The sequence below is a fragment of the Lactuca virosa genome, chromosome 5 (genome assembly GCF_052849685.1).
Source record: "Lactuca virosa cultivar CGN04683 chromosome 5, Lactuca_virosa_CGN04683_v6, whole genome shotgun sequence".
NCBI classification, from domain to species: Eukaryota; Viridiplantae; Streptophyta; class Magnoliopsida; order Asterales; family Asteraceae; genus Lactuca; species Lactuca virosa.
The window spans coordinates 426958289-426973681 of record NC_136430.1 but is presented as its reverse complement, the minus strand read 5'-3'; the positions used below and the strand labels follow the sequence as shown (position 1 = coordinate 426973681).

The window sequence follows — 15393 nt, the reverse complement described above, 5'->3', positions numbered from 1 at the left end:
AAGATTCTGGAAATAATTACAATGACATTCAATAAACTTATATGATCAAACAAACTTATCCAATGATTGCCTACATTATTTTATGAATAAAGACCTATTAGAATATTGTAAATTACAATATATTAATCTATAAAGGATTTTTACAAATTTACATTAACTCTTGCGAATGATAGTCATTATTATACACATATGTATAACTTAGGAAAAAGCTTCAAATGACTAACACTTTCTTTAAAATATCTCTAATAGAACTAAAGCATGCCTCCGAGACGAGTTACGAGACACAATCCTAGAGCACCAACACCTACCCCAGATCCTACACCAGTAATGGACTCAGCGGCCATTGAAGCGTTAGTTGCTCAACGCGTCGCGGACGCTCTGGCTAACTACGAAGCCCACGGGAACACTGGATTCGGAAACGGTGATGGAAATGGAAATGGAGGTGGAAGTAACTCTAATGTCAACAATGGAGGAGGCCACAGAGCATGTACTTATAAAGACTTCATGAACTGCAAGCCGAAGTCTTTTTACGGAAATGAAGGAGTCGTTGGACTAACCCGGTGGATCGAGAAGATGGAGTCAGTGTTTGAAATAAGCTTTTGTGATGAAAACTGTAAAGTGAGATTTGCTGCATGTACGTTTGCTGATGCAACCTTATCATGGTGGAATAGTCATGCCAAAACACTAGGCATTAGCAATGCCAATGCCATATCATGGAGTGGACTGAAGCAATTGTTGATTGACGAATATTGCCCAAGAGACGAAATGCAAAAATTAGAGCAAGAATTGTGGAACCTTACCATGAAGGATGCAGACATTGCAGCCTACACCAACCGATTCAACGATCTCGCTACCCTCTGCCCCAGTTTTGTGACACTAGAATATAAGAAGGTAGAAAGATACATATGGGGTTTGGTTCAACCCATTCAAGGTTTGGTTACCGCTTCAAGACCGGCTACATACGACAGTGCCAAACGGTTAGCATTTAACTTGACTAACCAGGAGATACGCCAAGGTACTATGGTTCAGAAGGCTGACCTTCCAAAGCCGGAAAACAATAAGCGCAAGTTTGGTAGAGGATACAAAGGAAAGCTGAGGCAATCTACTGAGAAGAAGCAGGAGACAGTGAAAGCATATGCAACCACAACAACAACGACACCCACCCATCAAAAACAATATGTTGGAAAATACCCAAAATGTGATAAGTGCAATTATCCTCATATTGGTAATTGCAGATTTTGTGACAAATGTAAGAAGAAGGGCCACACCGCCCAGTATTGCAGAATCCCAGCACCGGCAACAATACCCGCAGCAAACACAGGAACTTTCACTACTGCAACCCGAGCCTGTTTTGAATGTGGAGAGGTTGGGCACTTCAAAAAGGACTGCCCAAAGATGAATAATCAACAAGGGAATGCTAGAGGTAGGGCATTCGTGATTGGAGCAAGGGATGCCATCCAGGACCCAACAGTGGTGACTGGTACGTTCCTTGTTAACAACTTATATGCAACTGTACTATTTGATTCGGGTGCTGAAAGAAGCTTTATTACCCCTAAGTTTAGACAACTACTAAATCATAAATCCAGTAAACTAAATGAAACTTATGTGGTAGAAATGGCTAATGGTGAATCCGGTAGTACCCAAGAAATACTAGAAAATTGCACATTAACTCTAAACAATCACCTCTTTCACGTTAACCTTATGCCAATGATTATCGGAAGCTTCGATGTAATAATTGGCATGGATTGGTTATCCCCTCATCATGCTGAAATTTTGTGTTATGAAAAAGCAGTACGACTCCCTTTACCCAATGGAGAATCCCTAATTATTTACGGGGATAAGTCCGGTCAAAACCTCAGAATCATCTCATGTATGAAAGCACATAAGTACCTTCACAAGAAGTACTACTCTTTCTTAGCCCACATTATGGATAAAAAGAGCAGAGGGAAAGAAATCAAGGATATACCTTAGGTGTGTAATTATCCTGATGTATTCCCTGAAGATCTACCCGGATTGCCACCAGTTCGACAAGTCGAATTCCGAATCGACTTGGTCCCAGGAGCAGCACCAGTGGCAAAATCTCCTTATAGGCTGGCACCGTCTGAAATGCAAGAACTCTCTAGCCAACTACAAGAACTTCTTGACAAGGGTTTTATCAGACCAAGTATCTCACCCTGGGGAGCACCAATTTTGTTTGTTAAGAAGAAGGATGGATCCTTCCGGATGTGCATCGACTATCGGGAACTAAATAAGCTGACCATCAAGAATCGATATCCGCTCCCAAGAATCGATGATCTATTTGATCAACTGCAAGGGTCCAATTACTTCTTGAAAATTGACTTAAGGTCAGGATACCACCAACTTCGAGTCCTAGCTGAAGACATTCCAAAGACGACATTCAGAACTCGCTACGGCCACTATGAATTCCTAGTTATGCCATTTGGATTGACCAACGCTCCAGCAGTTTTCATGGATCTCATGAACCGTGTTTGCAAGCCCTACTTGGACAAATTTGTGATTGTATTCATTGATGATATATTGATATACTCACAAACCAAGGAGGAACACGAGCAACACCTTCAACTAATCCTGGAGCTGCTACGAAAGGAAAAGTTGTACGCCAAATTCTCTAAATGTGAATTTTGGATTAGAGAAGTAAACTTTCTAGGGAATGTGGTAAGCAACAAAGGAATTCATGTCGATCCTACCAAGATAGAGGCAATCAAGAATTGGGGAGCACCAAAGACGCCAACAGAGTGCGCCAATTCCTCGGACTCGCAGGCTACTATCGGAGATTCATAGAAAACTTCTCCAAAATAGCCAAGCCACTCACAACATTAACACAGAAAGACACAAAGTTTGATTGGGGAGACAAACAAGAATTCGCGTTCCAGACACTGAAGAAAATGTTGTGTAGTGCACCAATCCTATCCCTCCCAGATGGGACAGATGATTTTGTCGTATACTGCGACGCATCACACCAAGGGTTGGGTTGTGTATTGATGCTAAGAGACAAAGTTATTGCATACGCTTCTCGTCAACTCAAGGTACATGAGAACAACTATACTACCCACGATTTAGAACTAGGAGCTGTAGTTTTTGCCTTAAAGATTTGGCGACACTATCTCTATGGTACAAAGTGTACCATATACACAGATCACAAGAGTCTTCAACACATTTTCGATCAGAAGGAACTCAACATGAGACAAAGAAGATGGATTGAGTTGTTGAATGACTAGAATGTGAAATTCGTTATCATCCTGGCAAGGCAAACGTTGTAGCAGATGCCTTGAGTAGGAAGGAACGAATAAAGCCTCGTAAGGTCAAAGCACTAACAGTTACAATCCAGTCGAGCCTGGCTGCTCAAATCAGAGAGGCTCAGTTAGGGGCTCTAGAAGAAGAAAACATTACTAATGAATGCCTGCGAGGAATGGACAAACAATTCAAGCTTAGGAACGACGGTACTCGATGTTTCATGGACCAAATTTGGACGCTAAAATTTGGTGACATCAGAAGCTTAGTCATGGATGAGGCTCACAAGTCAAGGTATTCCGTTCTTCCAGGCTCCGACAAGATGTACCTAGACTTGAAGAAGCAATATTAGTGGCCAAACATGAAAGCAGAGACTGCCACTTACGTGAGCAAATGCTTGACTTGTGCTAAAGTCAAAGCAGAGTACCAAAAACCCTCCGGATTATTACAGCAGCCAGAAATACCCGAGTGGAAGTGGGAACAAATTACAATGGACTTCGTAACAAAACTACCCAATACACCCAGTGGTTATGACACTATTTGGGTTGTAGTTGATCGATTGACTAAGTCTGCCCACTTCCTGCCAATCAAAGAAACTGATAAGATGGAAAAGTTGACCCGAACTTATCTCAAGGAAATTGTCAAATTGCATGGGGTGCCAATTTCTATCATCTCTGATAGAGACAGTAGATTCACCTCACAATTTTGGCAATCATTACAGAAATCCTTGGGAACACGCTTTGACATGAGCACAGCTTATAAACCACAAACAGATGGTCAAAGTGAAAGGACCATTCAGACATTGGAAGACATGCTCCGAGCGTGTGTGATAGACTTTGGAAGCACATGGGATACTCATCTTCCTCTGATTGAGTTTTCATACAATAACAGTTATCACACCAGCATTAAAGTTGCACCATTTGAAGCCCTATATGGACGCAAGTGTCGATCACCAATATGTTGGGCAGAATTAGGTGATACCCAACTAGCAAAGAAACATGCAGGCGATACACTACTTACTAGTCCAGAAATCATACATGAAACGACTGAGAAAATCGTCCAGATACGTGATAAAATTAAGGCTGCACGAGATCGTCAGAAAAGTTATGCCGACAAGAGACGTAAACCTCTAGAATTTCAAGTCGGAGATCGAGTTATGCTAAAAGTCTCTCCTTGGAAGGGCGTCATAAGGTTCGGAAAACGAGGAAAGCTTAATCCAATATACATAGGACCTTTTGATATTCTTGCAAGAATTGGTCATGTAGCCTACCAACTCAAATTACCTCATGAACTCAACAATGTACACGACGTTTTCCATGTATCCAGCCTCAAGAAGTGCTTATCCGATGATGCTCTTGCAATTCCACTCGACGAAATCCAAATCAATACCAAACTTAATTTTGTAGAAGAACCCGTTGAAATCATGGATCGAGAAGTCAAACGATTAAAACAAAGTCGTATTCCTATAGTAAAGGTGCAATGGAACTCTCTAAGAGGACCAGAGTTTACTTGGGAACGCGAGGATCAAATGAAAAGAAAGTACCCCCAACTATTCAACAATATTCCGTCTACTAGCTAAATTTCGGGACGAAATTCTCTTAACGGGGGAGAATGTGACAACCGTCAAATTAAGTCAATGATCGTCACCTGTAAACGTAACGAACACTAGATGTAATGGGCTTAATTTGTAATAAAAATAAAATAATAAAAATATGATATTCATTCTATATTTGGTAATATTTTCCTTTTCAAATATTATAAATGATTTTAAATCTGTTAACATATTTTTATAAAGTTATCATGGAAAAATATATATAACATAAGTGAAAAAAAAAGTAAAGAAAATATATATGAATGATTAAATAAAACGTGTGTATGTATATAAATAAATTATAGCAATAATAATAACATCCTCCGTATTCTTATTCATGGAGTTGAGCTTTATAATCATAGACTAATAATAAATAAATATAAGATAATGCATGCACAGTAAAAATAATAGTTGATACATGGCGGCCGAGAAAATAGTACGTATATGCAAATCTCTAATGAGATTAATTAATTATTATATTTATATATAATATTTAATTTGGTAAATATTATAAATAAAATAAAATAAAAAGAAGACGTTATCACTTTATATACACATATATTTGTGTGTGTGTATATGACGTACCAGTCTATGTAAATTATGGTGGGTAGATTGCATATTAAGCAATACCCACTCAAGAGTCACATGCACACGTGTATAACAAAGTACAGTAGAAACTCTTCAAGTGACACGTAGCATTTCTTTTAACTATATCCATATTTACATGGTAGTATAAATAGAAGTTGTTCCTTTACGTTTACACGATACAAAGTACAGTTGATTTTCTTACAAAACATTCCCACCTTGAAGTTCAACCCTTTCTAGTCTCGGCCATCTTTCTATCAACATCTATTATTACATAAACCACGCTACGAAGGTGAGTTTCACGGCCCCATTTTAAACATTTTATCATATTTCGGGGGAGGATACATGTTTTTATATTATTTATTTATATAAATCATAAATTGTTTATATCGCTTATAATTTAGTTACATAATCGTTATAACAGTTTATCGTTAAAACAGTCGTTTACATATATAAAATTTAGTAAACATTGTCGCTATGCTGCCCACATAATATAAAACTATATTGAGCATTGCCGTTACTATGCCCACATAATATAAAACTATATTATGCATTGTCGTTATTATGCCCACATAATTATATTGTGCATTGCCGTTATTATGTTCACATAATATTATGCATTGCCGTTACTATATCCACATAATATAAAATTTTATTATGCATTGCCGTTAATCTGTGAATAGATTATTACAAATTGTTGTTCCTTTGCATATTTAAGTTTTACAAAACTATATAACGATATAATTATAAAAATATTTTTATAATTATATAACATAAACCGATAAACATAAACACGTAAAGTTACAAGACTACAACTTTTAGCACTACTCATTCAAGGGTTTACATGAGACACATTCATCACCTAAGTGTAATACTTAGTAAAGTCCCCTACCTATAATCGTTAAATCTTAAGTGAGCGGGAGAGTTATGTATAGATCTATACGGGCTGACACTTCACCTGCGGTTGCTAGCTACAACCATCGACGGTCAAGTCACGGGTGATAACTTTCTAAACACTACGACGTCGGATGAAGCGTCGTGAGGGGCAACAACTCGTCTGTAGCTCGATTATGGGAATTCATGTAACATTGATAATCACGCCTAAAAGCTAATATAAGTTGAAAATACTTATATAGGATAGAACAAGTACTTTTGGAAATAAAGTACACATACAAATATAAGTTTGAAAATATTTATATACAATAAAAATATTATTTGGAGTAAAAAGTATGTTAATACAAATATATAAACCTGTGAACTCACCAACTTTATGTTGACATTTTAAAATCACATGTATTCTCAGGAAAATAAAAGTCGGCGGTATCAATCTTTTGGGAAAATCTTCATGGGATCGTCGGAGCACTTTTTATCTATATTGTATTAATCTGATTAAGCTCTACTTGTAATTTTTGGTTTCTTGTATTCTAAAAACCTAGTACGATATGTAATATATTTTGTAATATAAAAATAACATTTGTGTTATACTGTTCAATGTAATCAATAACTGTGAACCATGATGGCGTCACACAAGCGCGGTATTTCCGCCATCGGCCGGGGTGTGACACAATTTAATTCAACCGAGTGTCAGACCCGTTTCTGCTATCTTTTAGCATTATTTAGGGTCCATTTAAGTGTTCTAAGCTTAGGTGCAACCAAGGATTGAGTTTAGGGATGAGTTATCAAAGTCATAAAGTAGCAAATCGAGCCATGCACTCCTTTAGGAGGAGTGTACGGCCGTACACATGGGTGTACGGCCGTACACCCCCTCATGGCCGCACACCCAAGGTGGTGGGTCACCCACCCCTATATATATGGGTAGACTTCCCTGCCTTCATTCTTTTCTTCCCTTGGCTGCACACTACTCCATTCTCTCTCAAGTTTACTCAACCGTGAACCCTCCAAGGCTTCAAAAACGTAAGTATTCCATCCTTTAGCTTGTTATACTTGAAAGACCTCTTGATTCAAGCCTTGGTTCATCAAGTTTCATCATGTTCTTCATCCTTTGAAGGAGTACGGCCGAACACCTTCATAGGGTTGGCCGTACACACCTTAAAGGCCCTCCAAAGTGAGAGTTTAGCCCCTATCTTCTAGTTGGACATGATCCTAGCCTTGATTCACCTTAAAGTCGACAAATTGGGCATGAACATGAAGGGTGTACGGCCGCACACCCCTTTGTACGTCCGCACACACCTCTTAGGGCCGTAAACCCACTTTGATGATCATTTTTAGGCCTCAAACTTGCATTACAACTAAGCATGGGACCTAGAACACTTCTTGGATGCTAGTTAGAACCTTGGAAACATTTCAAAAGCACACCTCTTCATGAGTGTATGTCCATACACTCATGGGCTGCACACCCATGGCCGTACACACCCTTAAGGTGGTCGTACGCCTCCCTCACTCAATCACATATGGTTTAGACACTTAGTTCAAGTGTTTCCTTGTCCCTAAGGGTGTTTCCTTGCATGTTAATTGTCCAAAACACTAATTACATGCCTATATATGCTATTATATATCGTCTAGGACTCGTTTGTGTCTCGGGAGTTCATTCTTGGAAACTTCTCATCCTTACGCGAACCTTCAATCGAACCTATCACATAAGGTGAGTTCATACCCCTACATTTTCCGAGTTTTTAATGTTTTCAGGGGGGGGGGAATACAAGTAAAAGCACAATTAATCATGTGTTCAAATATATTATTTTGTTTAATATATTTTCATTATTAATATACATCGAATATAGAGATCAGTTTTACAAAACGTGTTAGGATACAAACCTTGCAAAAGCAGTTTTCAAAACTAAGGAAATGAACTTATGAATCATGAAACAAAAGATATTATTTTATAAGGATACATGTTAATAACAAAAGGGCTTTTCCTATATTATTAATTGTAAAGTCGTTAATCTAATTGGAGACACGTCCTTGGGCGCTTACAAACTTAACTAAGTGGAGGACTACCCCTTATGAACCAGAGTCTCCTGGAGGGAGAGCATGATTTTTGTGTATAGATCTATACGGGACTGACTATCCCGCACCTTACTGCTAGCTACAATAGGACCGGCAGGTCTACGGGTGACAAAGTCATAAAGGATACTGGTGCCCGATTCGCGCCATATCAAGTTAATGTATGGTCATAAAGCTCGCAATATAGATAACAATGATGTATTTACGTAATAATAGATCGAACGAACGAACTTTAGAGTTAATAACTAAGTGATCACAGAAGGGTACTGACAACACCTTCAGGATTCAGATCACCACGTTTTCAATTAGTGTTATTTATGTAATAAGACTAATATACATTGTTGGGAGTAGCTAGGGTTTTCAAAAGGAACAATGCTTAAAAAATATAAGTATGGTAGATACTTGTACTTTCCGATTTAGAACGGGTAATTCAATAACTTTCACATAAGGGAAATGCAGGATTTCCCAGGGTAAACATTAGTATTTTATAAACATATGGTTTGTTAATCAACTAACGAATATTCATATTTCTTCAATAACTCCTTGATTTATGCGTGACTAGTATGAACCAAGAAGCCATAGAAGAAATGGGTTTAATCATGCTTTTCATAAGAAAATATGGGATTTTCTTGAGGAACACTTTCAACAGATATCGAAGGATCATTTTACTTAAGGTTTATGCATTTCTTACACCAGATAATATAAAGTTTTCTGGAGAAAGATATCGCACTTTTCAAAAGAACCGAGAACCGTCTTTCTAAAACAAAATGTTTATGAACTCACCAGATTTATGCTGATACTCTTTCAAAACTTACTTGTATTCTCAGGGCTCTAGTAGACAGGTACACCCTCGAAGCTTTTGAGAAGACTGCCTAGTATCGTACTGCGACTTTTGTCATTTTCTGTATCTACTTTGATGTAGAATTTGAAATGTTTAAGATACTTATGTAAAACTTATACTTATTAATGCAATGGTTGGATGTACTTTGATTACTATAATGCATGTGTTGTGATACTTACATGAAGTCATCCGCCCCCGAACGTTTCCGCCGTTCCGGTTTGGGGGTGTGACAAGTTTACTAGTAAAACTATCTTTTAATAAAGGTTCCCAAAAGCCATATAGTTTACAGATCTTAAACATTTCTTATGATTTTATAACATTGATCATGTTAGTTTTGATGATATATATATATATATATATATATATATATATATATATATATATATATACATATCACAATGTTTATACCAAAACTAGAGTATACCATAACTTGTACAAATAATAATTTATCGCAGACATGGAGTCTTCTCAGTTGACGAGCTTCTGCCCTGAGGGGTCGAAGGTACAGTATGTTGCAGGTTGTTTGAGAGACCGAGCTCGAGATTGGTAGGAGGTGGTCAGTTATTCTTTGGGAGCCCTAGCCATTTAGGCTATGATTTGGTCAGACTTTGTGACCAGGTTTAGGGCTGAGTTTGCACCGGTTGTAGAGCTTCAGCAGCTGGCCAGGGAGTTTATGGATACGAGGCAGACGACTGGGTCAGTGGCGGAGATTACCACCAATTTCAGGGAGAGAGCCTTACTGGTACCTCAGTATGCAGGGGACGAGGAGATGCGGAAGACTCGCTATCACGACATGTTGAGAGCTGACATTCGGAAACATGTCAGCTACTCGGCCTGTCCGACATTGGATGACATGGTTGCGAGGGCGAGGGAGAGGGAGAGGGAGATTGACATTGAGCACATCCGGAAGAGGAAGGCGGATATTGAGCAGGGTACTGGGGTTTTGGGGAAGAAACCCAAGGGGTTCGACTCTAGGTCGAAGGACCATCAGGGCCGGAGCCGCTGCGGGAAGTGCGGCAAGCCACATGAGGGGGTTTGTAGACTAGGGTCATCGGGCAGCTACAAGTGCGACAAGACTGGGCACTTGGGTAAGGATTGTACTACTCCTACACCTATCATCCAGACATCAGACCTGATTTGCTTTCATTGCAATCAGAAGGGCTATAAAAAGGCCAACTGCTCGAGATTGACAGCAGCAGCGCCAGTGGTGATGAGCACTCATCACCAACTCCAGCGACCCTGCGGATTACGGATGGCCGACAGGGCAAGACAGATGCTCCGGTGGTGATGAGCCGAGCCTTCCAGCTGACCGCCGAGGAGGCGCGTTCTGCACCTGATGTGGTGACGGGTATGTTTTCTTCTCCCTAACTCTTATTTCATGTCGGTTATGATATTTATGTACTGTGTTTATGTGTCATAATTAGGATCGTTCCATGTGAACGGCATCCCAGTTCAGGTGTTATTCGACTCAGGGGCTACCCGATCATTTGTCTCTCTTGCTCTTAGCAAGAGGTTTTATGAGTCTTCAGGCATGTTAGACTATCCATTAGAGGTCGAGATCGCGGACGACCGATTTATCCGGGCATCAGAGGTTTTCAAAGATTGCGTTTTGAGGTTATACAACGAGTGTTACCTCGTGGATTTGGTTCCTATTTTGTTACGTGGGAACAAGGTTATCATAGGTATGGACTGGTTGAGCCCTAATGGGGCGGTGATCGACTGTACGCAGCAGCTGGTGCGTATCAGGACCCCAAGTGGGGGAGAGCTGGTGATTCAGGGCGAGAGGCCGCAACGAGGACCAGCTTTGTGCTCAGCAGTGAGGGCTAGGCGCTACCTTCAGCAGGGTTACGTAGGGTACGTCGCCTACGTTATGGATACCCGAGAAGCGGGTAAGGCGACCATGAGTGATGTGTCAGTGGTGCGAGATTACCCAGACGTATTTCTAGAGGAGTTGCCTGGGATACCTCCGGAGAGGCAGGTGGAGTTCCGGATCGACCTCGTCCCCGGTACGGCTCCGATAGCCAAGGCACCATATCGGTTGGCTCATCCTGAGATGCAGGAGTTGTCTACACAGCTGCAGTAGCTGTTAGACAAGGGATTTATCAGGTCGAGCTGTTCGCCTTGGGGAGCCCCGATCCTGTTTGTAAAGAAGAAGGGCGGGTTGCATCGGATGTGTATAGATTATCGGGAGATGAACAAGGTAACGGTGAAGAACCGTTACCCACTCCTGAGGATTGATGATCTCTTCGACCAGCTACAGGGGGCATCTTGGTTTGCCAAGATAGATTTGTGTTCGGGCTACCACCAGATGCGAGTCGGAGAGGAGGATGTGCAGAAGACTGCTTTTCGGACTCGCTATGGCCATTACGAGTTCGTGGTGATGCCCTCCGGGCTCACCAATGCTCCTGCCGTGTTCATGGACCTCATGAACCGTGTGTGCAGACCGATGTTGGATCGGTCTGTGATAGTTTTCATTGATGATATCTTGGTTTACTCCAAGACGCAGGAGCAGCACGAGGAGCACTTGCGAGAGGTGTTGGATACCTTGAGGAGGGAGATCTTGTACGCCAAGTTCTCCAAGTGCAAGTTTTGGTTGCGTTAGGTGCAGTTTCTTGGGCACCTTGTCAACCAATACGGGATTTTGGTTGATCCGGCCAAAGTGGAGGCTGTGATGAGATGGGAGGTTCCAAAGTCTCCATCTGAGATTCAGAGTTTCCTAGGGTTAGCAGGCTATTACCGGAGATTCATTCAGGACTTCTCCAAGATAACAGTACCCTTGACCCGGCTGACGCAGAAGGTCGTCATATTTCGCTGGGGGCCTGAGCAGCAAGCAGCGTTTGAGACTTTGAGGCAGAGGTTGTGCGAGGCGCCGATCTTAGCCCTGCCATAGGGCATAGAGGATTTTGTAGTATACCGCGATGCGTCCATTTCGGGGTTGGGCGTAGTATTGATGTAGAGAGGGCACGTAATCGCCTACGCCACGAGGCGAACTACCCGACACACGATCTGGAGTTGGGGGGAGTTGTTTTCGCCCTCAAGATTTGGCGACATTACCTCTATGGGGTCCGATGTACCATTTACATGGATCACAAGAGTCTGAGGTACCTCATGGATCAGCCGAATCTGAACATGAGGCAGCGTTAGTGGCTAGATGTGGTGAAGGATTACGACTGTGAGATCTTCTACCACCCGGGGAAGGCCAATGTTGTGGCCGATGCTCTTAGCCGCAAGGCAGCCCCGATCAGATACATTTGCTTGCGGATGACAGTAGTGACTCCGCTTCTGGAGCAGATCTGAGAGGCCCAGCAGGAGGCTATGAAGGAGGAACATCGGAAGAATGAGCGTATTGCAGTTCAGGTTTCCTCATTCGATTATGATAGCCGTGGGTTGTTGACACTACCCCGTAAAGTGTGGGTTCTATATCATGGAGGTGTACGCCAGTTCTTGATGGAGGAGGCGCACAAATCCAGATTTTCTATTCATCCCGGGGAGACGAAGATGTACAGAGATCTTCGTCCTGATTACTGGTGGCCATGCATGAAGCGGGATGTAGCCTGGTACGTCGAGAGATACCTGACCTGCAGGAAGGTCAAGGCCGAGCACCAGAGGCCTCACGGCAAGACGCAGCCGTTGGATATCCCCATGTGGAAGTGGGAAGATATTACCATGAATTTCATCACAAAGCTTCCCAGGACCGTACGAGGGGTGGATTCGATTTGGGTCATCGTGGATCGGCTGACCAAGAGTGCTCACTTCATACCGATCCAGGAGAGCATCTCGACCGAGAAGCTGGTTGATATCTACATCAGAGAGGTAGTAGCTCGACACGGAGTGCCAGTTTCCATGATCTCTGACCGTGACATGTGATTCACTTCCAGATTTTGGAAGAAATTCCATGACGAGTTGGGTACTCGTCTGCATTTTAGCACGACTTTCCACCCTCAGACGGATGGTCAGAGTGAGCAAACTATCCAGACCTTAGAGGATATGTTGCGAGCCTGCGTATTAGACTTCGGTGGTAGCTGGGATACCTACATTCCCTTGGCAAAATTTTCCAACAATAATAGCTACCTCGTGAGTATCGACCGTCCTCCCTTCGAGATGTTATATCGGAGGAAGTGCAGGACCCCGATATGCCGGGTGAGGTTGGACAGAGGTTCATGGGGAGTACCGAAGTGGTACTCAAGACGACAGAGAGGATCCAACAGGTTAGGAGCAGGCTTCAGAGTGCTCAGAGTCGGAAAAAGAGCTACACCGACAGACGCCAATCAGACCTGGAATTACAGGTCGGGGATAGGGTTCTTCCGAAGGTGTCACCTTGGAAAGGTGTCATCCGATTCAGGAAGCGGGGAAAGTTGGGCCCCAGATACATTGGTACTTTCAGGGTTACAGCCTGGGTGGGAAAGGTGGCGTATAGGCTGGATCTGCCATCCGAGCTTAGCCAGATTCACAGTACCTTTCACGTCTCCTAGCTGCGGAAGTTCCTGGTAGACGATTCTGCAGTGGTGCCTCTAGAGGATATTCAGGTGGATGACAGCCTGAACTACATCGAGCGACCAGTAGCTATCCTCGACAGGAAGTCGAAGGATCTGAGGAACAAGATGGTCGAGTTGGTGAAGGTGCAATGGCAGCATCGCAAGGGCTCAGAATAGAATTGGGAGTCAGAGGACGAGATGAGGGAGCACTACCCCAAGCTTTTTCCAGATGCAGCAACAGAGAGGACGAAGTCTAAAATAAGTGGGGGAGATTTGTAACGCCCGGTTCCGGTATGTATTTTAAATATGAGTTTTTCATTTTTATACTGGGACTCGACGAGATGAGGCCCCAAACTCGTCGATTAGGGGCGAATCTTGGACGCGGGTGGAAGAGTCTACTCGACGAGTCGAAAGCCCCGACTCGACGAGTAGATCTGTCTGAATGAAACCCTAAATTTTAGGGTTTTCACCCTATTTAAACACCTTATATGGCCTCCACTCCAGCCTCCATCACCCTCGGACCCTATTCTCGAAACCCTAATCAGCTTGTGAGTGTTCTTGAGCTATTTTGTGCCATTTTAGTGATTTGAAGCTTGGAGAAGGAAGGAAAGGCTTGGAGATTCAAGAGGAGGGTATTAGATCCAGAGCTTGGGTTGCATTTCCAGCTTGGTTGAGGTATAAAGCTTATAACTTGGCTTTCCATCACTTAGATCTTCTTTAGGGCTTGCATATTGTCATTTTGGGCCATTTCTAAGTCGCTCTCGGGATTTGAATGCATAATAGAGTAATGACTTTAGATCTGGGAACTTTTGAGCTCAGTAGACTTAAAGTTGCCACCTTTATTAAGCTATGGTCCTATCCCATGCATTAGGACTCCTTTATGGCTTAGTTTTGGTGTTTTAGCTTCATAACACCCATGCATGCACGTAAAGTTTGTAACTTTACGTGTTATATCGACCCTAGGAGGCCAGATCTATGCTTTGGATGCAATAAGCCCGACTGAAATCGACTGCATCGACTTGGACTTTGGGGGACTCGGCAATTCGTTCATAGGACTCGGCGAGTCGGTTCATGGTTCCCCAACCTTGTTCTGTTTCTGAGCAATCTGGTTGAGTCTAGCAAAGGACTCAACAAGATGAACGTGAATATGGACTTGAAGATCAAAGAACTCGACGAGTTCCAGGATGAACTCGGTGAGTTCAAGACAAATATCCCAACTGATATGAAGCAGGACTCGACGAGTTCAAGGATGAACTCGGCGAGTCGTGAGCAAAAGGTTCCGACTCTGTATGAAGGAGAACTCGACAAGTTCAAGGAGAACTCGGAGAGTTAGGAGTAAAAGACCTGACTATGTAGGAGGGAACTTGACGAGTTGGTGGACCAACTCGGCGAGTTGAGTCAACCAGATGTTGACTTCGACCAAAAGTTGACTTTGACCCGGGGTTGACCTTGACTTTGACTTTGACCTGAGTTGACCCTTGAAAGGGATTACGAGTATGAAATGGTAATTAAGGAAGGTTGTTATGTTTAGGAGTTTGAGGAGAGTTAATCCCATCACCGAGGATAGTTCGGTTACAGCACGACATCGAGGTGAGTTACCTTCCAATAGAAGTGGGTCTATGACCACAATGCCGGCCTACTAGTAGGGATTGTTTGTCAGGTAGTTGTCTTTGTGATAATTACCA

At 42.3% G+C, this 15393-nt stretch overlaps 1 protein-coding gene across 1 annotated transcript; it reads left to right on the top strand.

Annotated features, from left to right (window-relative positions):
- Positions 1-327: 327 nt before the first annotated feature.
- LOC145114123 (uncharacterized) lies at positions 328-1971 on the top strand. Its single transcript, XM_079050127.1, has one exon. It carries the CDS (start codon positions 328-330, stop codon positions 1969-1971), a length of 1644 nt encoding a protein of 547 aa, XP_078906253.1.
- The last annotated feature ends 13422 nt before the right edge of the window (positions 1972-15393 follow it).

Coding starts and splice junctions, on each gene's coding strand:
- LOC145114123 (XM_079050127.1), top strand. CDS start 328: ATGGACTCAGCGGCCATTGAAGCGTTAGTTGCTCAACGCGTCGCGGAC.